The 26,443-nt window shown below is 43.5% G+C and overlaps 1 protein-coding gene across 11 annotated transcripts; it reads left to right on the forward strand.

Moving 5' to 3' along the window:
• Positions 1-1,013: 1,013 nt before the first annotated feature.
• Positions 1,014-25,054, forward strand: LOC106611128 (all trans-polyprenyl-diphosphate synthase PDSS2). 11 transcript variants are annotated; one of them, XR_006770982.1, is made up of 8 exons: positions 1,014-1,264; positions 1,571-1,705; positions 5,717-5,862; positions 7,539-7,662; positions 21,561-22,987; positions 23,077-23,208; positions 23,337-23,355; positions 24,362-25,054. XR_006770982.1 is itself a non-coding variant. In XM_014211008.2 (8 exons), the coding sequence occupies exons 5-8, from the start codon at positions 7,573-7,575 to the stop codon at positions 24,518-24,520; spliced, it is 456 nt and encodes a 151-aa protein (XP_014066483.1). In that variant the 5' UTR covers positions 1,018-1,264; positions 1,571-1,705; positions 1,834-1,965; positions 5,717-5,862; positions 7,539-7,572; the 3' UTR covers positions 24,521-25,054. The 11 variants fall into 11 exon arrangements, 7 of the variants coding, with proteins under 7 accessions (XP_014066481.1, XP_014066479.1, XP_014066480.1 ...); XM_014211008.2 differs by lacking the exon at positions 23,337-23,355 and adding an exon at positions 1,834-1,965 and having other exon boundaries at positions 1,018-1,264; positions 21,561-21,635; XR_001330062.2 differs by lacking the exon at positions 23,337-23,355 and adding an exon at positions 18,989-19,176 and having other exon boundaries at positions 21,561-23,208.
• The last annotated feature ends 1,389 nt before the right edge of the window (positions 25,055-26,443 follow it).

The raw sequence follows: 26,443 nt of genomic DNA on the forward strand, positions 1-26,443 counted from the left end.
AGCCACCCCAGTCATAGACTGTTCTCTCTACTACCGCATGGCAAGCGGAACCGGAGTGCCAGGTCTAGGCCAAAAAGGCTTCTCAACAGTTTTTACCCCCAAGCCATAAGACTCCTGAACAGGTAATCAAATGGCTACCCGGACTATTTGCATTGTGTGCCCCCCCAAACCCTCTTTTTATGCTGCTGCTACTCTCTGTTTATCATATATGCATAGTCACTTTAACTATACATTCATGTACATACTACCTCAATTGGGCCGACCAAACAGTGCTCCTGCACATTGGCTAACCGGGCTATCTGCATTGTGTCCCGCCACCAGCCAACCCCTCTTTTACGCTACTGCTACTCTCTGTTCATCATATATGCATAGTCACTTTAACCATATCTACATGTACATACTACCTCAATCAGCCTGACTAACCGGTGTCTGTATGTAGCCTCACTACTTTTATTGCGTCGCTACTGTATATAGCCCGTCTTTTTACTGTTGTTTTATTTCTTTTTTACTGTTGTTTTATTTCTTTACCTACCTATTGTTCACCTAATACCTTTTTTGCACTATTGGTTAGAGCCTGTAAGTAAGCATTTCAGTGTAAGGTCTACTGCACCTGTTGTATTCAGCGCACGTTACATATAAACTCTATTTGATGTCAATGACGCTTCTTGAGAAGAACAATTCAATCCTAAATCGACAGAAAATACAAAAATGCATGTTTTTCTTTTCATTTTTGTCACTATTTCGCTATTAATGTTGAATCCTTCACAGTTAATCAAAATTAAACAATGTTTTGTCCATTTTAAATCCACAGGCAACCCAAATCTTTATAGAGTGGACTTTATAACACATTTTTACAAGATACATGCATATCTAATCTTTTTTGGTGATACAAAGCACAAGACAGCGTTCACTTGCAGCCTATTTTAAAACTGATTCCAAATGCTGATAAATGGGGCACAACCATGGAAATAGAATCCATTGATTCTATTTATATGGGCATAAGGTACTGTTGTAAACGTTTTGCGACATACCGTAGGGCGTTTCATCAAGATGGCGGCCTCCTGTGTCAATGCTTAACTTTTTAGGTCGTGTGTTGCGGAATATTTACAATACTTTATAGGATATCTCAAAGGGAATAAGTATCAAATTAAGTAGGGTGATAACCCAGCATTATACTCAGGACATACGTGGCGCCGTAATGTAAAGAACTCAAATAAATATGACATTGTCGCCAGCGAGGATGACACCCATCATAACGTTACAGGTGTTGCTAACATGATATATTGTAAATATGGATAGCTAGCTAGCTAGATATCTAATTTAGTAACTTAATGTAATTGCCTGCCATTGTTTAGTTTATTTGTTTAATCGACTTATTCTAGCTTGTGCTAAGCTTTGATCGAAAACTCAAGGGTTTGCTTTACCCTTGTTTCAAGTTAAATGAGTAAAAAACCTTCAGCTGTAAAGATGACAGGAATTTGGTTTCGACTCTCGTGCATCGGTTTGTTAAACCGTGGACAGAGGAACATAAGTATTTTCTCCAACGCAACGCTTTCTAATTTGAATAAAGTGGTCTCGGATGCAGAGAAAATCGTGGGTTATCCGACCTTCTTCATGAGCCTGCGCTGAGTGATGAACTTAGTAATGTAGCAATGCACTTGAGGAAACTGGTTGGAACAAAACACCCGTTACTCAGCACTGCAAGGTATGGTTTACACACAAACATATAGTATTGCAAATGATATTACATCATGTTTGTAATGCAAGTATTTACATGCACAATTTCATCATGCACAAACAATGTAACTCTATGTTGGCTATCTGTGGTTTTAGAAGACTTGATTCTGTCAGTTATGACTGTGATGTCAATCACCATCTTCCCAACAATAACTTCTGATCAAGCTGATCCAACCAACTTCTGCCTCCTCGACTGACCAGGTCACCCCCACAACAATGCTCCAAAATGTAGGAACAGTACAGGGCCTGTTTTCTTTTCACATAGGCTTATAGCAGCTGGCACCATATGCCATCAGGCCAGTTCAGTTCCCTTTAAGTGACTCAAGCCATGCTGCAGTTAACCAGGGTATCAGTCTGTTTGTGCCATCATGACACTCCTTGCCATGGGAGTTGACATGATGGCACAAACAGATCTGGTACCAGGCTATGCCTCAGTTTGCAATGTGAGAAGAAAATAGACCCATCCACATTGGGTGCACCTACTGTAGGTCAAATTAGGTTGTATTTAGAGTGCACAATCCTATTAATTGATTTACTGAGGAAAACCCTGGGTTTCTGGCCCCTCAGTACAGGCTACACTATAGGCTATGTACAAGGGCTAAAGATCTCCGTCTTATGGATTCTGGAGAGGTCATTTTTAAGATCAGTGTAGAGGGGGGCTGGCTTGAAGATGACAGCCTTATACAGTTACAAATATATTTATTTTCTCTTTTACACTGTGTGCACTGAACTGAGATGCATGATTGTTGATGACACTCCGCTGTTCAGATGAAGGGAATGAAACAGTCTATAATGCACACCACAGTAGCGCTCAACCCAGACAGTGCTGTGTAGGCTACTGTAGCTGTTGGCAAAGTAATTCAAAGCCTATAATTTATCACTCAGGATGATACTTTCCAGTGCTACTATTTTTGCCATGGAATGTTATTAAAACAGACCTATAGTAGAGTAGTTTACCTATTTACCTAGTCGGCTTGTTGTTGTGTGTTCTATGTGAGATAAATACGCCTCTCGAGGTGCATACAAGTTCCGAGAGCCATAGGAATGCTCTCGGAAACGTATTCTGACAAGCAGTAAATGCACAACAATTCTTAAAGCACGACTGCCTTTAAAAAGCAATGAATCCCTTTGAAAAGGGCCTATGTGGCATCGATATGAGTCAGAAACAGTTATTCTAGTGTCAAAATGTACTACGAAGTGTAAATAGGATCATGTTGGTCATAAAGTCAGTCTCGTCTAAAAGGGAGTTTGGAACATCCGTGCGTCACAACGGGTAAATGAAGGTTGGGTTTTGATTTGACGATATACATTTGCCCACTAACATGGGGTGAACAGCTGCGGTAATTGCTCTCTATCCAATAGCATAGACCATGAGACAGACCTGCCCAGTAGACTTTGTTTACATAAGACATGTCACACATTTTTTTTACTTGAGAAATACTGCACTAAACACCTTAGTTAGATGTAAAATTGCCAAACTAAACATCCTTGGCAAAAACATAACTCATGAAATCTGTAAAAAATGTTTATCGTAGATTCATTCTGGAGATTTTGTGAAGTGAAATAGGATATTGCATCAACAGTGTTTCATGGGGGACAAACATCATTAACCAAACGCGGAATCGGTCAGGAAACACACCTCCAAGACTGAAATCTAGTTTTTCTAATGAACAACAGAAAAACACACGTGCCAATTGGAGTGTTCAGTGGCTCTTTAATGCAATTGCAGGAAAATACATTTCGTTAAATATATTTTGAAAGCAGTTTTGGCCTTTGTTTAAAAAAAGAGCGGGATCCTGGTTTTATGTTGTTACCGTGTTTATTTCTCTACTCCTTCAATTGTGTGGAATCATTTTACAAATGCAGTTTTACAACCTGAATTTCAAGCAGGGTTTAGGAACAGCTGCGGAACAGTTTGTCATGGGATTTTCTTGTTGTTGCTTTAACCGCTGGTGTGTCAAAGATGCTGTCATTGAGAGCAAGTGTGATGACTGGATGGTTGCACAGCTTAAGCCCCATAATTAACCATCCTTATGTCTCAGACAAGTTTTAATTTGTTGTTATTTTGTAAGCTGTTTCATGATTTGTACCGCTCCCTGAGAAAGATGCTGGTGTCTTCTCTTGTTTGTTTTTTTTAGCTGTAGAGGACTGAGCTGAGTAGAGCGTCTACCCTCTTGTGGCTTGTATTGGCAATTCAATTGTCTCCTCTCCTTGGGCAGTGCCTACTGGTATTGTCAACAAAGTTATGTGTAGACTAGTGACCTCAGACAAATAGTCATCCAGTAAATGTAAGCAAAAGAAAAGCCTGGGGAAAAAACAGCCTACACTAAATCAAATGGAGGATTGACATAAGAAAATAAGAGATTGTTTGATGATGCAATGGAAACCAAAATAATACAATTAGTGTGATTTTCCTTCAGAGAATTCTAGCCTACTAAAAGGTTGAAGCAAAAGAAACTCACTCAAAATGTGTCTAATTTCAATGATAAGTTCCATGGAATCTGTGCTGTGCAGATTATGTTAGGGCCAAGTGCTGTCAAAAACTAGATTTGTCTGTGTTTGATACAATGGGTGTACAAAACATTAGGAACACCTGCGCTTTCCGTGATATAGACTGACCAGGTGAAAGCTATGATCCCTTATTGATGTCACCTGTTAAATCCACTTCAATTAGTGGAGATGAAGTGGAGAAGACAGGTTAAAATGGATTTTTAAGCCATTTCATTGAGATATGAATTATGTGTGTACGATTTAGACGGTGAATGGGAAGACAAAAGGTTTAAGTGCCTTTGAATGGGGTGGTAGTAGGTGCCGGGCGCACCAGTTTGAGTGTGTCAAGAACTTCAACGCTGCTGGGTTTTTCACACTCAACATTTTCCTGTGTGTATCAAGAATGGTCCACCACCCAAAGGACATCCAGCCAACTTGACACAACTGTGGGAAGCATTGTAGTCAATGTGGGCCAGCATCCATGTGGAACACTTTCGACACCTTGTAGAGTCCATACCCCAAAGAATTAAGGCTGTTCTGAGGGGTAAAGGGGGTGCAGCTCAATATTAGAAAGGTGTTTCTAAAGTTTTGTAAACTCAGTGTATATATTTCCAAACTCAGGTTGGAGTAATACTGTGAGATTGTGAAAATTATGATAATGCCCTTTTAGTGTAAGAGCTTTTTGAAAAGACGGGTGGTAAATCACCAGGCGGTAAATTTGTTATTAGACCAATAAGAAAGACTTCCAAACCTCTCTGCCATAACAGATAGTTTTCAATTTTCCTGTCCCCACTCATACCACTCCCAGACAGTCTGAGCAAAATTCTTGCTTGAGAAATTTCTCTTTGCTAAGAAGCCATTTTTGTTTATTTTTGTCCTTTTATTTGAAAAAAATCAAAGGTATTTAATTGTTACCCAGAAATGATTTTATATTGAGATAAAAAACAGCTGCTTTGTTCATTTAAATGCTCAACCCCAAATGACTGTGCAACACGAGCAGGCAGTGTGACATGAACTCATCTAAACATTTGACCTTGGTGTTCCCTTTTCCTTTCATTCTTAAAAAATTCAGTTCAGCTAAGTCTGGAGTTAGAGTGGCAATGCAGAACAGAAGAACTTTCACATTGTTGCAGGGAAAGACCTTGACCCAGTTTGACTTTTCTCTGCAAGTGGCTTCCATTGTTTTCAACTGAGTTTTTGTCGTCACATGTAGGAGTTCAGGAAATATTTAGAGGTAGATGCCAAATCCCATTTTGTACACTAAGGAGTTTATCCAATTGCTACCCTCAAGTGATTGTGTTCTCAATTAAGAAAATGGTTATTGATGCTTTGCCCCAAAAATGGTCTAACTACATGTGATACATTTTAAGAGCTGTGCAGTACTAGGTCTATGTACTAGACCAACAGATAAGATTCAGAGAGCGCTGTAGTAGTGCTACCCATTAAAATGACATTGACCCATCTCTCTTTCTCTCTCCCTCTTTCCCAGCACTCATCCCGGGCCCCACCCTTTTGCAGGAAGGTGGTTATGATTGATTGATGTGCCATGGTGTGGCGACTGGCATGAATATTAATCAACTGCCATCTTCAGGCTGCAGACCTGGCCAGTCTCGCCACAGGCAGACAAAATTTTTGGTGTGGTTGCTGTTCTTTCAATTGAAAGCTATAGGAATTTCAGTGTAATTTCACGCCTCATAATGTCAGTTTTTACCTCTCAATAAATCTTGTTTGGTTACCTAGGGCTTTAAAAACCTGGCAAAAGTGTACTGAATTTTGTTGAGGTTAACCTAGGCTACATGCTGTTATTTTTGTTACAATTATGAACACAGAAAAGTATCAGATGACAACTTGTTTCATGTGATGGTTTTCCTTAGGTTCCACTGAGATAGGGATTTAACAGATAAAATTAGACCTGTCAGTTTCCGTACTTATCTATTGCACTTACCGTGTCTCCCATCTTCCTTTTTATATCTCTCTATTCCCCTCTCCCTGCCCATCTCTCCCTCTCTCTCCCCATCCTTTTCTCTCTTGTTCTGTTCCTCCGCCTCTCTTTCTCCTACTCTTTCTTCCTCTGCCTCTCGCACTTTCCCTTCATTCTCTGTCTGTCTCTTTCGTCCTCTCCTTTGCCTCTTTCTCTCCCCGGTTGGTGTCTGGGTGGGTGGTGCTCGGTGTCTACTCAGGGCTCTAACGAGAGTGTGATTCATGGCATAGGGGGCTCCCTGGGGACAGGATTAGATGTTCTCTGTCTAACCGCTCCCTCGGGACCACAGTTATTTTATCTTCACAGTGGCCAGCCCACCACTAGAGCCTTGCAGCTCTGCTTGAATTGTATGTTTGGCCCCGTTCTGCTGGCAAACAATGTGTTGTGCCACAGCTGATCAATATGGTTCGGTCTTTAATTAATCATTAGTCTCTTGTCTAAGCTTGCTTGTTTAAAGCTACACTCTGAGATGTATTAATTATTTTACTATAAAAGGCTGGGTTCCACCAACAAAAATGCAAGCAATGGAGAAATATTCCAAGGTGCATTCCATGACATGAATTTTCACAAACAGAACATTTTTTGTTCTTCCCTCACCTCCCTTCATAGCTGTGCTCTCAGGTTGACACTTTCCCCTAGCAATTAAAAAAAAAGGTTGTCTGGCAATTCAGCTACTGAAAATGTTTATCAAATTCTGATGTCTTGAAGGTATGCTCATTGAATATAAAGCCCTCCACCACTTCTCTGACAATGCAGTTGAATTAATGATGATTTTGAAAGGCAGTTGTCTCCATGAGTGTGTTGACCTTTCTCTGTGTCACCCCATGAAGCAGCAATTAGCCATTTTGTTTGCTTAGCATTGATGCGAGGGAATAAAGGGATTTTTGGGGCGCCCCTGGAGAGAGGCGTTGAAATCTACACACATCCTCATTAATATAGTGTCGCACCACCTCTCATTTCCATACAATTACTGGGAATTTTCTTTGTCATTGTTAAGAGGCTGCTTACTTAGCCTGCAATTCCACGCCAATTCTCTGCTTGCCATAATGGATTTTGGGATGATGAAAATACGTATGTTTTTTTTTTTACTCCTGAAGGACATTTTATTTGAATGTGTGGGAAAGATGAAATATCATACATGAAATGGAACATTTTGGCAAATTCAAGATGTGGCCCAAGGCATGCCTGTGTTGTGTCAATCTCACCTACATTTCATTTTTCTGTCTTCATTCAAATGTATTTTTTTGTGTATGAAAAGAGCATATCTCCACAAATGTATAAACCCTTACCCAACAATAAATTACTGATTGATGCCTGGCCCTCTTCTCAGGGGCTTCATCTATGACAGCAGAAACAACCTTCAGATGAGAGGCCTGGTGGTCCTGTTGATGTCCCAGCCAGCACACAGCCTCAGACCTCCTGCCCCAGGACATGGTCAGCAGCATCTACCACAGGTAAACACGCCTCATGTTCCTCCATAGCTTTCTTTCCTTGTCTCCTTTCCTTCAGACGGGAAAATACTTTTCATTGCTCCTGATCTGACAGCACCCACACACACCAGCTCCACTTTGTCATTTTTTCCGATGACAACATTCACTTATTCACTCAAACGCAAGCACACCCGCACACATACAGAATGTTGCCCAGAACATGGAATTTTGTGTGGAGATTACTCTACAACCATGCCAAGTGGTTACCAGAAGTCGCTGTTGTGTTTGGCAGGTGGTACACTGGGTGTCTGAATGGCCTTTTTCTTGCTCCTAGCTGGCAAGCAGCACTGCCTCAACTATAGCTTCAGTGGAGAAGTCTGTCAAGCAGGACGGGAGGGGGGGCTAGTGTGGAGTGGCTGTAATGAATATGCTTACAGTCTGACTTATCAAGTTATCGACCATCCATACGATTAGGGCTCCAGCTATTGAAATAACCAAAAATTCAAAGTAAACAAAAGCAATACATCAGCTACTTCAGGATCCCCAAACTGCAAAATGTTGCATCCAGTTTCATGAGGATTGTGTCTTCTACTCAAATCACGTTTTGTCACATGCGCCGAATACAACAAGTGTAGACTTTACTGTTAAATGTTTGTTTACGAGCCCTTTCCCAACAATGCAGAGTTAAAAAGTATGAAAAATGAGCAGAAATGGTAACACAATAAAAAAACAATAACGAGACTATATACAAGGAGTCCCAGTACCGAGTCAATGTGCAGGGGTACGAGGTAATATGTACATGTCGGTAGGGGTAAAAGTGACTAGGCAATCAGGATAGATAATAAACAGAGTATCAGCAGCGTATGTGAAGAGTGCGTGTGTGTGTTTTGCGTCAAAATGCATGCATGTGTGTGTGAGCATATGTAGTCTGTTGGAATGTCAGTGTAGTATGTGTGAGTGGGGGGTAAAGTCCAGTGAGTGTGCATAGAGCCTGTGATGTGTCACGATGATGAACTATATTACATCATACTCCCTGTCCTTTGTATTTCTGTCGGACCCTCTCTCTCTCTGACACTTTCTCTCACCCTTCTCCTTTCTCTCTTCCCCCTGCCCCTCTCGCTCTCACTTTGTCTTGCACCCCTCTCCTCTGTTGAAGGAATGTGGGCTCATTAGCACCTGGGCCAGAGCACTGATGGGGGGATTGATTTATACCTCCAGGGGAATTTTCTCCTCCCTCATGACAGACAGCATTTGTAAAATGTCTCCCACTCCAGTGCCCAGTACTGATGGCTCACCAGGGAACTCAGCATAGAGAGAGGGCCAGAGCTGTATGGAATCAGAGAGATGGAGACAGAAGGAGAGATGGACAGAGAGAAAGGGAGACAGACATAAACAGACAGACACAGAAGACAAAACAGCCAGATACCCAGAGACAAAACAGACAGATACCCAGAGACAAAACAGCCAGATACCCAGAGACAAAACAGCCAGATACCCAGAGACAAAACAGACAGATACCCAGAGACAAAACAGACAGATACCCAGAGACAAAACAGACAGATACCCAGAGACAAAACAGACAGATACCCAGAGACAAAACAGACAGATACCCAGAGACAAAACAGACAGATACCCAGAGACAAAACAGACAGATACCCAGAGACAAAACAGACAGATACCCAGAGACAAAACAGCCAGATACCCAGAGACAAAACAGACAGATACCCAGAGACAAAACAGACAGATACACAGCTGTATTGCAGGGTATTGCGGACCCTGTAGAGGGAGGAAAATGGAACAGAACACTCAGGACAAGGGGCGTGTTAGGGGCGGGAACGCCTCAGCAAGATGGCATGAGTTGCTATGCAACCGGCTGCCGAAGCTATTTATACACAAGTCCCCTTCTCCCCTTTTTCCTCCCCTGGCTCCAACGCTGCTTATCATGAGTTGTAGATCTGAGGCAGAGACTTCGAGGCTTCTTTAGGGGTCCTAGTGTGGGGTGGGAAGGGTGTCTGTTGAAGGAGTGGTGGTGGGAAGGGTGTCTGTTGAAGGAGTGGTGGTGGGAAGGGTGTCTGTTGAAGGAGTGGTGGTGGGAAGGTTGTCTGTTGGAGGAGTGGTGGTGGTGGGAAGGGTGTCTGTTGGAGGAGTGGTGGTGGTGGGAAGGGTGTCTGTTGGAGGAGTGGTGGTGGTGGGAAGGGTGTCTGTTGGAGGAGGGGTGGTGGTGGGGGAAGGGTGTCTGTTGGAGGAGGGGTGGTGGTGTGAAGGGTGTCTGTTGGAGGAGGAGTGGTGGTGGTGGGAAGGGTGTCTGTTGGAGGAGTGGTGGTGGTGGGAAGGGTGTCTGTTGGAGGAGGAGGGGTGGTGGTGGGAAGGGTGTCTGTTGGAGGAGGAGGGGTGGTGGTGGGAAGGGTGTCTGTTGGAGGAGGAGTGGTGGTGGTGGGAAGGGTGTCTGTTGGAGGAGGAGTGGTGGTGGTGGTGTGAAGGGTGTCTGTTGGAGGAGGAGGGGGTGGTGGTGGGGAAGGGTGTCTGTTGGAGGAGGAGGGGTGGTGGTGGGAAGGGTGTCTGTTGGAGGAGGAGTGGTGGTGGTGGGAAGGGTGTCTGTTGGAGGAGGAGTGGTGGTGGTGGGGAAGGGTGTCTGTTGGAGGAGGAGGGGTGGTGGTGGGAAGGGTGTCTGTTGGAGGAGGGGGTGGTGGTGTGAAGGGTGTCTGTTGGAGGAGGAGGGGTGGTGGTGGGAAGGGTGTCTGTTGGAGGAGGAGGGGTGGTGGTGGGAAGGGTGTCTGTTGAGAGGAGGGTGGTGGTGGGAAGGGTGTCTGTTGAAGGAGTGGTGGTGGGAAGGGTGTCTGTTGGAGGAGTGGTGGTGGTGGGAAGGGTGTCTGTTGGAGGAGTGGTGGTGGTGGGAAGGGTGTCTGTTGGAGGAGGGGTGGTGGTGGTGGGAAGGGTGTCTGTTGGAGGAGGAGTGGTGGTGGTGGTGTGAAGGGTGTCTGTTGGAGGAGGAGTGGTGGTGGTGGTGTGAAGGGTGTCTGTTGGAGGAGGAGGGGTGGTGGTGGGAAGGGTGTCTGTTGGAGGAGGAGGGGTGGTGGTGGGAAGGGTGTCTGTTGGAGGAGGAGTGGTGGTGGTGGTGTGAAGGGTGTCTGTTGGAGGAGGAGTGGTGGTGGTGGGAAGGGTGTCTGTTGGAGGGGTGGTGGTGTGAAGGGTGTCTGTTGGAGGAGGAGGGGTGGTGGTGGGAAGGGTGTCTGTTGGAGGAGGAGGGGTGGTGGTGGGAAGGGTGTCTGTTGAAGGAGTGGTGGTGGGAAGGGTGTCTGTTGGAGGAGTGGTGGTGGTGGGAAGGGTGTCTGTTGGAGGAGGGGTGGTGGTGGTGGGAAGGGTGTCTGTTGGAGGAGGAGTGGTGGTGGTGGTGTGAAGGGTGTCTGTTGGAGGAGGAGGGGTGGTGGTGGGAAGGGTGTCTGTTGGAGGAGGAGTGGTGGTGGTGGGAAGGGTGTCTGTTGGAGGAGGAGTGGTGGTGGTGTGAAGGGTGTCTGTTGGAGGAGGAGTGGTGGTGGTGGGAAGGGTGTCTGTTGGAGGAGGAGTGGTGGTGGTGGGAAGGGTGTCTGTTGGAGGAGGAGGGGTGGTGGTGGGAAGGGTGTCTGTTGGAGGAGGAGGGGTGGTGGTGGGAAGGGTGTCTGTTGGAGGAGGAGGGGTGGTGGTGGGAAGGGTGTCTGTTGGAGGAGGAGGGGTGGTGGTGGGAAGGGTGTCTGTTGGAGGAGGAGTGGTGGTGGTGGGAAGGGTGTCTGTTGGAGGAGGAGGGGTGGTGGTGGGAAGGGTGTCTGTTGGAGGAGGAGTGGTGGTGGTGGTGGGAAGGGTGTCTGTTGGAGGAGGAGGTGGTGGTGGGAAGGGTGGTGGGAAGGGTGTCTGTTGGAGGAGGAGGGGTGGTGGTGGTGGTGGGAAGGGTGTCTGTTGGAGGAGGAGGGGAGTGGTGGGGGTGGTGGGAAGGGTGTCTGTTGGAGGAGGTGGTGGTGGTGGTGGGAAGGGTGTCTGTTGGGAGGAGGAGGAGTGGTGGTGGTGGGAAGGGTGTCTGTCGGAGGAGGAGGGTGGTGGTGGTGGGAAGGGTGTCTGTTGGAGGAGGAGGAGTGGTGGTGGTGGGAAGGGTGTCTGTCGGAGGAGGAGGAGTGGTGGTGGTGGGAAGGGTGTCTGTTGGAGGAGGAGGAGTGGTGGTGGTGGGAAGGGTGTCTGTCGGAGGAGGAGGAGTGGTGGTGGTGGGAAGGGTGTCTGTTGGAGGAGGAGGAGTGGTGGTGGTGGGAAGGGTGTCTGTCGGAGGAGGAGGAGTGGTGGTGGTGGGAAGGGTGTCTGTTGGAGGAGGAGGAGTGGTGGTGGTGGGAAGGGTGTCTGTCGGAGGAGGAGGAGTGGTGGTGGTGGGAAGGGTGTCTGTTGGAGGAGGAGTGGTGGTGGTGGTGGGAAGGGTGTCTGTCGGAGGAGGAGGAGTGGTGGTGGTGGGAAGGGTGTCTGTTGGAGGAGGAGTGGTGGTGGGAAGGGTGTCTGTCGGAATAGCTGCCAGTGCCAACATTATTATTATTATTATTTAGCTGCATTTGTACAGGATGTACTCAATACCCCGCTTTATACTTTTGCTGCAGTAGCAATACGCTCAGTATTTGTCTAAGATTTGCTAAGATTTGTACCCAGGTTAAGATTTGATGTAAGTAGTGTGGCCAGATAAATTAATAAACTGCATTGAATGTTGAATCGATGAATCAAATGTTAAATTAGCCTAAATGTTGAGAACAATTTATGTATGTAATTTTCATCCCTAACTTGTAGTCTGTTAAAACATCTACACTGACACATTTTAATCCTGTGTGTTAATAACATCACTGCAGCGATTGAAATGAAAGACATTGTCAAAGAGAGGACAAATGTACTACTCTTCACAGAAGGGGGACAATGGGTATGATTGAGCAGAGAAATAAATGACATTATAGCAATTTAATAACAACTCTCTCTGAGCAACTGTAGAACATGTCTGGCAGCAGGTAATTACAAGGCATGCATGTCTACAATGTATTATGGGCAGGAACAACTAGAATTGACAGATGACTGGATTTGAAATGTCTTATCAGGACTGCTTCACACCATCTGAAAGATGGCCCTAAAGTGTCCATCAGCGCAGCCATCCCTGGCTCCCTCCACAGACTGACCCCCCCCTCAGTATGTCTGTCTTGCCTCGGCAGGCTCAGCCCATATGGAGGGGGGGATCTAATTATCCCCCAGCAAAGACTGAATCAACGTTTGATTATAGCCTCCCTCTGGCCACGTTCAAAGACTCCATTCAAAAACAATTTGCATGTCTTTTCTCTGGTAATCAAGAATAGCTGTTATTTCTAATGACTATAATGGCATTTAGTAAAGGCTTATTTATTTTTCCTCAATAATGAAAAACGTTATTTTTAAAATGTATTTTAAAGATGCGTTCAGGAAGATTGAAAATTACCTCGTTTTTTTTTTTTTTAAACCCACCGTTTTGGACTCGACGCGTCAATGCATGGCTCATACATGCATAATAAACCATCTGCAGTCCTATCCCAGCGGTTGAAAGGCACCGAATCCTTACATTCTTATTACCTGGCATCATTTAGTGCACGAGATACGCGCTCGTTCATGTCCTTTAGTGAGCGCGCTCTGAAGCGAGATTGCCTGGCTACGTGACTTTAACATTTAGTTATTTAGATAACAACGAAAATACAGAGAATAAATATATCGATCAAATCCATGCAACCTAAGTTTGAAATGTTTAAGTTAGATCTGTTAGACCTCGGTTGTAGTTTCATTTCTCTCTTTCAATAGACTACATTTCTCCGGAATAGTGTTGAGCGATTAACCGAATTGTATGCGTTTTTTCGGTTATTAAACAACTAATTGACGGACTTTTGAATTCCATTTAGTTCGTTTTAGTGAGCCCAACGCACCGTTTCTCTAGAGATAAATCAAATCATTGCAGTTGATTGCCAGCGATCATCATTAATCAGGTAGACACTAGGGCTATATATTATCACTACATGACTTTGAAGGAGTAAGTCATTTGAGGCAAACATATTGTAGGTAGGTTATAACTTTTCCATTGTATAAATTACATTATCACAATAGATTGCTTGCCATACTAGTCTGTACAGCAATGGGAATTAGCCACAACCATGTTTAAGGGCGGGGCTGGGCAGGTTACTTTCTAAATGTAAAAGATAGTTATTAGTTACCTGTCCAAAATTCTAATCAGTAACGTAACTTTTGGATTACCCAAACTGAGTAATGTAATCTGATTACATTCAGTCACTTTTAGATTACTTTCCCCTTGAGAGGCATTAGAAGAAGACAAAAATGTATGTTACCAATTGAACAACATCTATTGCAGGATAAATCAATGTTAAAGTTTACATAGCTGGCCATATATGGATGTTACATTTTACTTTATGGTTTGGTTATGTAGGTGTCTTTTAACCCATCGCTTTCTACTACATATAATAATATGATTCAATTATCTTTACATTAAAAACCAAAGTCTGTCAGAATTCCACTCATTCCAATAAATGTTATACCCATTGATCTTCAAGAATAGGACTTGGAAATATGGAAGTATAGATTAGCCAAATAGTTTTACCTGAGCATAACCCCAAAACTAAGGACTTATTAGCCAGCCCCTCTGTTTATGATTTTGTTTTCTAGGAGGACTGATTGGGCTCATTGATTCGAATTCAAAAATAAATGCTGCACTCATGGAATGGCATGCTTTGGAGCACTACTGAAAAGTGCTTTTTACATGTGAAAAATGAATGCCATACAGTGAGGGGGAAAAAGTATTTGATCCCCTGCTGATTTTGTACGTTTGCCCACTTACAAAGAAATGATCAGTCTATAATTTTAATGGTAGGTTTATTTGAACAGTGAGAGACAGAATAACAACAAAAAAATCCAGAAAAACGCATGTCAAAAATGTTAGAAAATGATTTGCATTATAATGAGGGAAATAAGTATTTGACCCCTCTGCAAAACATGACTTAGTACTTGGTGGCAAAACCCTTGTTGGCAATCACAGAGGTCAGACGTTTCTTGTAGTTGGCCACCAGGTTTGCACACATCTCAGGAGGGATTTTGTCCCACTCCTCTTTGCAGATCTTCTCCAAGTCATTAAGGTTTTGAGGCTGACGTTTGGCAACTCGAACCTTCAGCTCCCTCCACAGATTTTCTATGGGATTAAGGTCTGGAGACTGGCTAGGCCACTCCAGGACCTTAATGTGCTTCTTCTTGAGCCACTCCTTTGTTGCCTTGGCCGTGTGTTTTGGTCATTGTCATGCTGGAATGCCCATCCACGACCCATTTTCAATGCCCTGGCTGAGGGAAGGAGGTTCTCACCCAAGATTTGACAGTACATGGCCCCGTCAAATGATGCGGTGAAGTTGTCCTGTCCCCTTAGCAGAAAAACACCCCCAATGCATAATGTTTCCACCTCCATGTTTGACGGTGGAGATGGTGTTGTTGGGGTCATAGGCAGCATTCCTCCTCCTCCAAACACGGCGAGTTGAGTTGATGCCAAAGAGCTCCATTTTGGTCTCATCTGACCACAACACTTTCACCAGTTGTCCTCTGAATCATTCAGATGTTCATTGGCAAACTTCAGACGGGCATGTATATGTATTCTTGAGCAGGGGGACCTTTCTGGCGCTGCAGGATTTAAGTCCTTCACGGCGTAGTGTGTTACCAATTGTTTTCTTGGTGACTATGGTCCCAGCTGCCTTGAGATCATTGACAAGATCCTCCCGTGTAGTTCTGGGCTGATTCCTCACCGTTCTCATGATCATTGCTACTCCACGAGGTGAGATCTTGCATGGAGCCCCAGGCCGAGGGATATTGACAGTTCTTTTGTGTTTCTTCCATTTGCGAATAATCGCACCAAATGTTGTCACCTTCTCACCAAACTGCTTGGCGATGGTCTTGTAGCCCATTCCAGCCTTGTGTAGGTCTACAATCTAGTCCCTGATATCCTTGGAGAGCTCTTTGGTCTTGGCCATGGTGGAGAGTTCGGAATCTGATTGATTGATTGCTTCTGTGGACATGTCTTTTTTATAGGTAACAAGCTGCAGTTAGGAGCACTCCCTTTAAGAGTGTGCTCCTACTCTCAGTTCGTTACCTGTATAAAAAACACCGGGGAGCCAGAAATCTTTCTGATTGAGAGGGGGTCAAATACTTATTTCCCTCATTAAAATGCAAATCAATTTATAACATTTTTGACATGCGTTTTTCTGGATATTTTTGTTGTTATTCTGTCTCTCACTGTTCAAATAAACCTACCATTAAAATTACAGACTGATCCTTTCTTCATCAGTGGGCAAACGTACAAAATCAGCAGGGGATCAAATACTTTTTCCCCCCACTGTATACTGCATTTGCTATAGGCCTGTTTACCTTTTTGTTGGTGACACTTTGATATCTTGATAATATGCAGCTGTTTAAAGGGCAAATCCACAGCTGAAAACTGTTGTTCTGATTAAAGAAGCAATACAACTGTCCTTTAGACTAGTTGAGTATCTGGAGCATCAGCATTTATGGGTTTGATTACAGGCTCAAAATGGCCAGAAACAATGAACTTTCATCTGAAACTCGTCAGTCTATTCTTGCTCTGAGAAATGAAGGCTATTCCATGCGAGAATTTGCCAAGAAACTGAAGATCTTGTACAACGCTGTGTACTACTCCCTTCAGAGAACAGAGCAAACTGGCGCTAACCAGAATAGAAAGAGTGGGAGGCCCCGGTGCACAACTGAGCAAGAGGACAAGTACATTAGAGTGTCTAGTTTGAGAAACAGACGCCTCACAAGTCCTCAACTGGCAGATTCATTAAATAATACCCGCAAAACACCAGTCTCAATGTCAACAGTGAAGAGGTGACACTGGGATGCTGGCGTCCAGGCAGAGTTACTCTGTCCAGTGTCTGTGTTCTTTTGCCCATCTTAATATTTTCTTTTTATTGGCCAGTCTGAAATATATGGCTTTTTCTTTGCAACTCTGCCTAGAAGGCCAGCATCCCGGATACGCCTTTTTACTGTTACCGTTGAGACTGGTGTTTTGTTTGTACTGTTTAATAAAGCTGCCAGTTGAACAAATGAAAATATATTTGACATTCTTCAAAGTAGCCACCCTTTGCCTTGAAGACAGCTTTGCACACTCTTGGCATTCTCTCAACCAGCTTCATGAGGTAGTCACCTAGAATGCATTTCAATTATTCAATCAACAGCCTTGTTAAAAGTTAATTTGTGGAATTTCTTTCCTTCTCAAAGCGTTTGAGCCAGTCAGTTGTGTTGTGACAAGGTAGGGGTGGTATACAGAAGATGGCTCTATTTGGTAAAAGACCAAGTCTATATTATGGCAAGAACAGCTCAAATAAGCAAATAGAAATGACAGTCCATCATTACTTTAAGACCTGAAGGTCAGTCAATCTGGAAAATTTCAAGAACTTTTAGTGTCTTCAAGTGCAGTCGCAAAAACCATCAAGTGCTATGATGAAACTAGCTCTCATGAGGACCGCCACAGGAAAGGAAGACCCAGAGTTACCTCTGCTGCAGAGGATAAGTTCTTTAGAGTTACCATCCTCGGAAATTGCAGCCCAAATAAATGCTTCAGAGTTTAAGTAACCGACACATCTCAAAATCAACTGTTCAGAGGAGACTGTGTGAATCAGGCCTTCATGGTCGAATTACTGCAAAGAAACCACTACTAAAGGACACCAATAAGAAGAGACTTGCTTGGGCCAAGAAACACGAGCAATGGACATTAGACCGGTGGAAATATGTCCTTTTAATCTGATGAGTCCAAATTTGAGATTTTGGGTTCCAATCGCTATGTCTTTGAGACGCAGAGTAGGGGAACAGATGTTCTCCACATGTGTGGTTCCCACCGTGAAGCGGTGGGAGGTGTAATGGTGTTGGGGGTGCTTTGCTGGTGACACTGTCAGTGATTTATTTAGAATTCAAGGCACACTTAACCAGCATGGCTACCACAGCATTCTGCAGCGATATGCCATCTGATTTGCGCTTAGTGGGACTATCATTTGTTTTTCAACAGGACATCAGGTGACCTGGCCTCCACAATTACCCGACCTCATCCCAATTGAGATGGTTTGGGATGAGTTGGACCGCAGAGTGAAGGAAAAGCAGCCAACAAGTGCTCAGCATATGTGGGAACACCTTCAAGACTGTTGGAAAAGCATTCCAGGTGAAGCTGGATGAGAGAGTGCCAAGAGTGTGCAAAGCTGTCATCAAGGCAAAGCATGGCTACTTTGAAGAATTTAAAATATATTTTGATTTAACTTTTTTTGATTACTACATGATTGCATGTGTTATTTCATAGTTTTGATGTCTTAACTATTATTCTACAATGTCGAAAATAGTAAAAAAAAATAAAACCCTTGAATGAGTGGGTGTATCTAAACCTTTGAAAAAATTGATGTAGCAACTACAGATTGCCCCTGTAAGGCTATCAAAAGTGTGCAAGTTTGAGCATGTGTCCATTGGGCCAATGGATGCACTATGCAGCATTTGCAAGAGCGCATTTTTCACTGGCTGTCCACTGGTTTCAAAAACAATGATTGATAGGCAGCTTAAACTTTTGAATTCAACCATTATTGGGTTCAAATAAACATTTAGATTTGTGAACAGCCATCCACAACAACCCAATCCGTAAAGCACAAATAGCTAAATGAGAGAGCAGCAGTGTGATTCCCATCAATGCGCTATGTAGATATCAATAATAAGTGATATTTATCCGCCGCAATCACCTCATGTTTCAGCATAATAATGCACGGCCCCATGTCGCAAGGATTTGTACACAATTCCTGGAAGCTGAAAATGTCCCAGCGCTTCCATGGCCTGCAAAATCACCAGACATGTCATCAATTGAGCATGTTTAGAATGCTCTGGATTGACGTGTACGACAGCGTGTTCCAGTTCCCGCCAATATTCAGCAACTTTGCAAACCATTGAAGAGGAGTTGGACAACATTTCACAGGCCTCAATCAAAAGCCTGATCAACTCTATGTGAAGGAGATGTGTCACGCTGCATGAGGCAAATGGTGGTCACACCAGATACTGACCGGTTTTCTGATCCATGCCCCTACCTTTTTTTTTATTTTAAGAGATCTGTGACCAACAGATGCATGTCTGTATTCCCAGTCATGTAAAATCCATAGATTTGGCCCTAATGAATTTATTTCAATTGACTAATTTCCTTATGAACTGTAACTCAATAAAATCTTTGGAATTGTGGCATGTTGCATTTTTGTTCAGTGTATGTTTTACTGATGACAATTCGATAATGTAAATATTTCCTCCTCTGTAGCCAGAGCTCATCCACACGGCCTTCCTGGTGCATCATGGGATCGTCAACCTAAAGGAGTGGACCAACTTTGATGGTCCCCTGAAGGACATGCAGTTTGGAAACAAGATGTCCGTTCTCAGTGGGGACTGGCTTGCACTGGACTGGCCCAGCTGTCTTCCAAAATGCAATCTGATTTCAGCCTTTTACCTGTGAGGTTTCAATAGATTGTCAGTGAGATGAAGATGATACTTGACAATGTTGAGATTGCAGCAGTACAGATACGGATATTAATGAGAATACAAACAGTATAAGCAGAGGAGTTTAAACACCACTTACATCAGCTTGCTGTGTCAAGTTTTCCTGGCCGTTGTGGATTGATCGAATCAACAAATCTATTCTCTCACTTAGGCCACTGGCAGGCAGACTGATACTCACACACACACACACAAAATATGCTTGGGTGGGAATAATGCACCCCCATTTACACAGGTTACATTCTTTTACGTTCTTCTACTCATTCTTACTAAGCACTTATGTAGATTGTGTTTCTGTGTGTGGGCATGGGGGTCACAGATCACTTCCAGTGCATACACTGGCAATCCTTTGAGGACAGAATGTGTCACCAACCTCAACTGTCAGAATGTGGCTGCACAAGAGGATCATAATAACCTATTTTCTCTCTGCTTTGCAATCTTCCAAATTCTCCCCTCAGCTCAGATTGTCTGTCTGAGCATGCACAAACAGGGATTTAAAATGCCACCTAAAGACACTGTGATCATGACAATTCTGATAACAGAAGTACCCGTTTCTATAAATTTGGGCATTGTCAAAGTGATATACATAGGCATTTTTAACACCTTACATGAACATCATGGCACTCATTTGTTTTGCAGTATAATTCATATTGTCGTCTTTTCAATAATGTAATGACATTCTAGAGCTCCCCTGTTGGACATACCTACATGTGCCCCCCACTCTCCCCCTAACAGTAAAATGTTCACAAGAGTTGTAAAACAAAGTCTACTTGAAATTAGTACTCACGTGTGTCTAAACTATGGTCATGACACTGTCTCTTAAACAAACGGACAATGACAAATAGAGACCCCTATTCAATACTTGACAGAGAATAAAATGTTCACACTCACCAATTGCTTGATATTTTACATTTTTCAAGGATTGTTGTGTGTTACCAAGACAGACATGACTGTAGTAGCAGTCGTAGCATAAGAGCTTAGAGGTGTATAAGCATTTCACATAAACCAGGGAATTTTTTAGGGGAGCAATTGATCTGGATTATGTGTTCCGGCCTTGAGAGGAATCCTAGGCCGGTATAAATGGTAAAGTGATCTCGGAGCCCAGCTCCGGTTTCTCTCCCTCACAGACCTGTCGGCAAAACACGATCTGCCTGGATTTGGGAGTAGAGTAAGGGGGAGGCGGGGGCTTATCTGATACTTTCCTAAAAAAGACCCCCCCCCCCCTTTCATTTTCCTCATTCCCAGCCTAGCAAAGACAGCACATCTGGGAACACTGTAGGGGTATTGTCCTTTTGGGCCTTTTGTGAGGCTTGAGTTTCTTTAATATTTCCTAAAGGATCTGGTTACCCCAAGCGCACTATGAAGACTGATAGAGACACACTCTCAAATCATGAAAAAACCTCTTGACTGTAAGAGAGTACAACATATGGATTGTCTTTCTTATCATCTACCTAGAACTGTACATCTTTGTGCCCATACGCTGTTCTTTAGGAGCAATTGATTGTGAAAGAAGATAAAGCTGATAAACATCGTGTTTGTGATTATTTAAACTCAGTCACTGATTTGGACAATCATATAAAATGAGGTGCCTGACTGAATTTACTTTGTAGGATTAGTATCATGTGTGTGAGTGAGGGTGCTATTTAAAATGTAGTCATGGATTCCCACTGCAAGAGGGTCTGGGCAACTGCAGACAGATGACACAATATGACCTGAGTTTTTTTACATTCATTCCACTACATGCCCACACACTTGGACCTAGTAGACTTGTGAGAATTCCTCAAAGGCACGGGAGGGAGCTAGTGTAAAACATAACAATAAAAGTTATGAATATACAATACTGCCCAGCCACACCCTGTTGAGCAGATTGAAGTTATATCTAAAATAAGAAGGTATCAAATTGATAATCAATTCTGAGTTGGGTTGTTGATGACAAAGAGCCCAAGCACCAGATGTCAGACCACTGCTCCAGAGCCTCATCAACCCCTCAGCCCTCATGACATTTCCTGATTTCTGCCTTGCCATCTGCCTTTCAGCTTCTCAGACTGGATACCTGATAAAGCCTCATAATACAGTTTAAACTGGGGGTCGCTATAAATAAGATTCAAATTGATAAAGCTCAGTCTGGGTGTGCTTAATAAAAACAGCAGGCAGTCCTGTCAGTCCACACTGGTCCGATAATGAGCTGGCAATGTGAGGAGTTAGAGCTGGTCAATTTACAACCCAGACACCCTCTTAGTCTAAACCCCATCCCCATCTCTCTTCAGAGCAATTTCAATACTACTTAAAGTACTTTCAATGGTGGTTAAGCAAAGCTTTTTTTCTTTTGCGTTTGACAGGTTGTGGAGTTGATATCGAGTGCCATTGGTTACTTGGTGCAGGGAATGTACCATGAGATCCCCAACAGTTTGGAGGTAAGACAATTTCTATACCACTACCAGGGTAACCCTAGCCAGCTATAGTTACAGGTAACTGCCAAAATAAAGGAAACGCCAACAACGTGTCTTTAGGGCGTTGGGCACCAGAACAGCCTCAATGCACCTTGGCACAGATTCTACAGGTGTCTGGAACTCCACAGGAGGGATGTGAAACCCTTCCTTCCATAAAATATTCAGTCGATTTGGTGTTTTGTTGATGGTGCTAGAAAACACTGTCTCAGATGCCGCTCCAGAATCTCCCATAAGTGTTCAATTGGGTTGAGATCTGGTGACTGAGACACACACACTTTAAACCACCTGTGCTCCTTTTGAGACCCCCCTTTCAAAGTCACTGAGATCTCTTCTAGCCATGGTAGCCAAAATAATGGGCAACTGGACATTGTTGTATACATGACCCTAAGCATGATGGGATGTTAATTGCTTAAATAACTCAGAAAACCACACCTGTGTGGAAGCACCTGCTTTCAATATATTTTGTATCCCTTATTTACTCAAGTGTTTCCTTTATTTTGGCAGTTACCTGTAGTTACATGACACAATACAAACTGAGAACATTCCTAAAAAAATCTTTCCAGGCATCCCCTACTACAGTTATGGTCATAGTAACTAAAAAATTTGTTGTTTTTTTTTACAAAAAACTAAAACGTGCATTTTACTAAATTATTAATTTGGACCAACTTTTTAGTGGGCTTAAATGAATAACACTGTTCTATCAGGTATCTGCTATTATTATGTACTGGATGCTACTAGACGCTACTGGATGCTACTGGACGTACCTGATTATTTGTGACGGGTAGAGCGATACGGTTACACCTCACCCTTTGAAGAAGAGCTTTCCCAGCAGAACTCAGTGTTGTGTTCTACCTCAGAGGAGGTTCCAGTTTCAACCTGGGCTCTTCTCTCCTTGGAGCTTTATACTGTGTTTATAAATCACAGTTTTTAACAAAATAAATAGTTTTAGTCTACAGTTTATATTTTTCCACTGAAATGCTCTTATGTACTGTATATTCTATGGTTGGAGCTGTTATTCGAAATGTAGATATTTGGATAAAAATGTACGTCTACATAATGGAAACAGTCATAACTGAATACATAACATTTTATGTAAACTGCTCTTCTCAGGACAATAGCCTGACTGATGAAATCAACATGGTCATGTGGGAGGAGCAGACGTCCTTGTCCCATGGTGCCTTGCTGGCAAAAAGCTCTCAGGCAGCGATGGAGCTCATTGCAGGAAACCTGAGTGATTGGCTTTGCTGAAAAGTATAGATTCATGCTGCTCCCCTTGACTTTCCTAAAAATGTGAAAATGCGAGTGAAAAGGACACAGTGGGTATTTGCAATCTACTGAGAGGTGGTGAAATGTAACATGTAAGGATCATGATTATAGACTAATGCTGTCATTCCCCCCTCTTTAGTTGAATTCTAACCTGCAGCTATTTGTAAAGACCAGCTCAGCAGACCCAGTAACCTTCAGTTTTAACTCGGCCCCTGTGGTTTTCCACCGGCAGATTGTGGGGCAGGAGAGATGGCGTCATCAGCTGCAACAGGTACTGAACCACTTATCCTGTGCTATTACTTTTTCTGATTTTTTAAAATTGTTTATATAGCTACAAGGTAAATATGAATACTTCTTGAATTTTCTTTCCCATCATCTTTCTCTGTAAACTATTGGAAGACAAATGGACTATACAAAGGTCAGCAGAGTGAATGTACATACAGTGGATGTTTTTTATTGTGGTATGGTAGCACGGTGGGTTGCAAGACTGTCAAAGATGCTTAGATAGTGTTGATATCCACTGTAACCAATCTCAAGTTTGACATTTCCTTCCCAAAGTCAGTTAGAGAGGAAAGGAGGGGACAAATGGGGGTGCAGGAAGAGACAACGGGGGGGGGGGGGAAATCTCTGGTCACGTCTGAAACCAGATCGTGGGGGATTAGGTACCCAAGACTATTTGTGGAGGAGACAGAGAGACTGAGACAGTTGCATTGTCAGAGAATCTCCTTCATGAGGACATGAGGGGGGATATGGGGAGAATGTTTCCTCCTAACTGCACCACACTTATTGTAGCTACGATCATTTTCATATAGATTAGTATTTACAATATAATAAATGTGTCCTGCTTGCCTGGGCTTTTACGCTGAAATACATATTGTGTCAAACACGAGGTGTGCCCTGTGTGCTGCTCCTGTTAGTCTTAAATGTAATGCAGTCTGAACAACCATGGAAATGATCTGTCAGACCATATTTTGGATATCTCAGCCACCTGTTGTTCAACATAGGAAGAGAAAGTGATGGACAGGACTTTCTGGGGACTAATGGAGTGTGGAGGAGACTTGGTGTTTGCTGTGTCCCCGTTTCCAAACTGAGGAGCGTGCACCCACATTAGTGCAGTGGAGCAATGCTCCATGCCTGCTGTTTTTTAAGCGAAAGCCCACAGGGTCTTTTCAGTCCCAGAATTCATTAGGTAGAACGCCCTAAGCAAAAAGATCTCCTGACTGAGCCAGAGCAGAAGGGGGGGGGAAAGACACCCAGGACTACTCAGTGTGTCTGGGGGGAGGGGGAGTCTCATGACCAATGTAGTTTTCTATAGACCACTGCACATTCCCATCCTCAGTGTTCACAATAGGATGCTCATTTCAACATTTGCTTACATAAAAAAAAATGCTGAAGTCATGTCCTATGGTCTCTTCCTGTAACAGCTGCGGTCCACGATCAAGTTGGAGAAAGGTGTCACCTCGACAATAGATCTGTGTCGTTACCACGGCAACAACGCTCTGGAGTCCACCCAGTGTTTCCCTTCCTCTGAGGCACGCTCAGCCTTGGAGAACATCGCTCACATTTACATTTACGTCATTTAGCAGACGCTCTTATCCAGAGCGACTTACAAATTGGTGCATTCACCTTATGATATCCAGTGGAACAACCACTTTACAATAGTACATCTATATATCTTTTTTTTGGGGGGGGGTTAGAAGGATTACTTTATCCTATCCCAGGTATTCCTTAAAGAGGTGGGGTTTCAGGTGTCTACGGAAGGTGGTGATTGACTCCGCTGTCCTGGCGTCGTGAGGGAGCTTGTTCCACCATTGGGGTGCCAGGGCAGCGAACAGTTTTGACTGGGCTGAGCGGGAACTGTGCTTCCTCAGAGGTAGGGAGGCGAGCAGGCCAGAGGTGGACGCTGTCACAAAGTTCTGACCCCCTACTCTCCTGTGGCCTCAGGACAACGTGCACAATCAATCGATGCTAGAAAAACAATCTTGGTTCCATTTAAGCCAATCAGTGAGCAGAATACTCACAACCCCCTAAGTCCTACCGGTGTTTACCGGAAATGAAACTACAGATCACACCTTTAACTCCATTTAACTGTTTGCTATTAAAACAATTCACATCCAGTCATCGTTGTTGAGTTATTTTATTGTGTTTACTACTTTACTGCTATTACGACTTTGCTCTGTCACTGCAACAGAAAACAAAAATCTAGGATGGGAAATGTCAACTTTCGTTGGCCGTGCCACGAGGAGCACACTTGAAGCTCCACCAGCAGTAATTATTAATGAGTCCCATTCCCGTGACCTGCAGCAAATGGACAGGAAATGCAAGGGTATTGATTGGGCCGATGTGCGCTGTGGGTTGGCGCCAGGGTGGTGGCCTGTGGTTTCCCTGGCACTCTCGGCAGGGGATAGCTAAGGTGTGAAACTGGGTAGAGAACAATGTTCCCTCTAAGCACGAGATTGAACTTCGCTCAACTTTTTAGAGTTTTCCCTGTTAGTTAACACTATCAACATTTCCCTTTACTGTGGGAATTGTGATCGAATCAACACAATATTAGCCACTTTCAATGCAACATACTGAAACAAAACAAACTATGCAAGACTTAGTATGCAAAACTAACTATGCAAGAGCTTTTGTTGTAGGCTGAACGCATTGGAGTATGATTCTATTGCATTGACAGGCATGACTCAGGCCTGTACTCTACACAGACCGGTGAGCCTTAACCAATAAGCTGCAGTATTGCAAAGCAGACCATTTGCCATATGGATTTGTGCTATTCACTTTGAACTGGAGTGTTTTACAGCATGAGCGGTCAGGATTATTATGCTCTTGTTTTGAGATCAAAGCAAAAGCTGCATGTAGCCACGTGTGCACATTTGTTCATATTCTTTGCTAGTTAGTGAGTTATTGGCCCAGTTATACCTCATTTGTAGTCAGCAATGTGGTAGTGATTGCTTCCTACAAGATTCACAAAACCTGTACATTTCTAGCCATCTTTGAAAATCCAGTCAGGTAAAGAGCTTTTTTTTGTCTTAAAGGGGCAGTGTTGTATTTTGAGACGGGCTTGAATAAGCTAAGTAGCCAATAGGCAGAGGGTAGCATCATTTATCTGATTATCTGTAATAATGGTAGAGAGACTGTAAAAATAATGCATTTTATTTTGTAAAGTGGTTTCTAGCATCAAACATCACCTAATTTTCAGTCCCCTCCTTGTCCGAAGGACAAGTGGGTGAACAGGTTAATGTCAAGCCCTGCATGTTTATGTCAAAAGTCTCATGGAATGTAGGCCTACATTGAACACCACACATTGGCTGCTACTGTAGGCTGAATGATAGAACAGCTATTTCCATGTTAAAATGTTATGTGATGCATTTTCTACATTGTTTTTTATAATAGGCCACTGGTAGGCCTACATTATGATCAAATAGCCACAGTAGCCTAAAACAGTAAATTAAAGCCGGTACAGTAGACGCGCACCGGAAGTTGCACAGAAATTTCACATGGTTCAA

The sequence above is a fragment of the Salmo salar genome, chromosome ssa09, assembly GCF_905237065.1.
Source record: "Salmo salar chromosome ssa09, Ssal_v3.1, whole genome shotgun sequence".
Lineage (NCBI taxonomy): Eukaryota > Metazoa > Chordata > Actinopteri > Salmoniformes > Salmonidae > Salmo > Salmo salar.

Bases quoted from the DNA above. Each gene is read 5' to 3' on its own strand.
- LOC106611128 (XM_014211005.2), top strand. From the start codon at position 1,653: ATGCACTTGAGGAAACTGGTTGGAACAAAACACCCGTTACTCAGCACT. The intron at 7,663-21,560 runs GTAAACACGCCT...TGCGTTTGACAG, and splicing joins GTCAGCAGCATCTACCACAG to GTTGTGGAGTTGATATCGAG. The intron at 23,209-24,361 runs GTACTGAACCAC...TTCCTGTAACAG, and splicing joins GGCGTCATCAGCTGCAACAG to CTGCGGTCCACGATCAAGTT.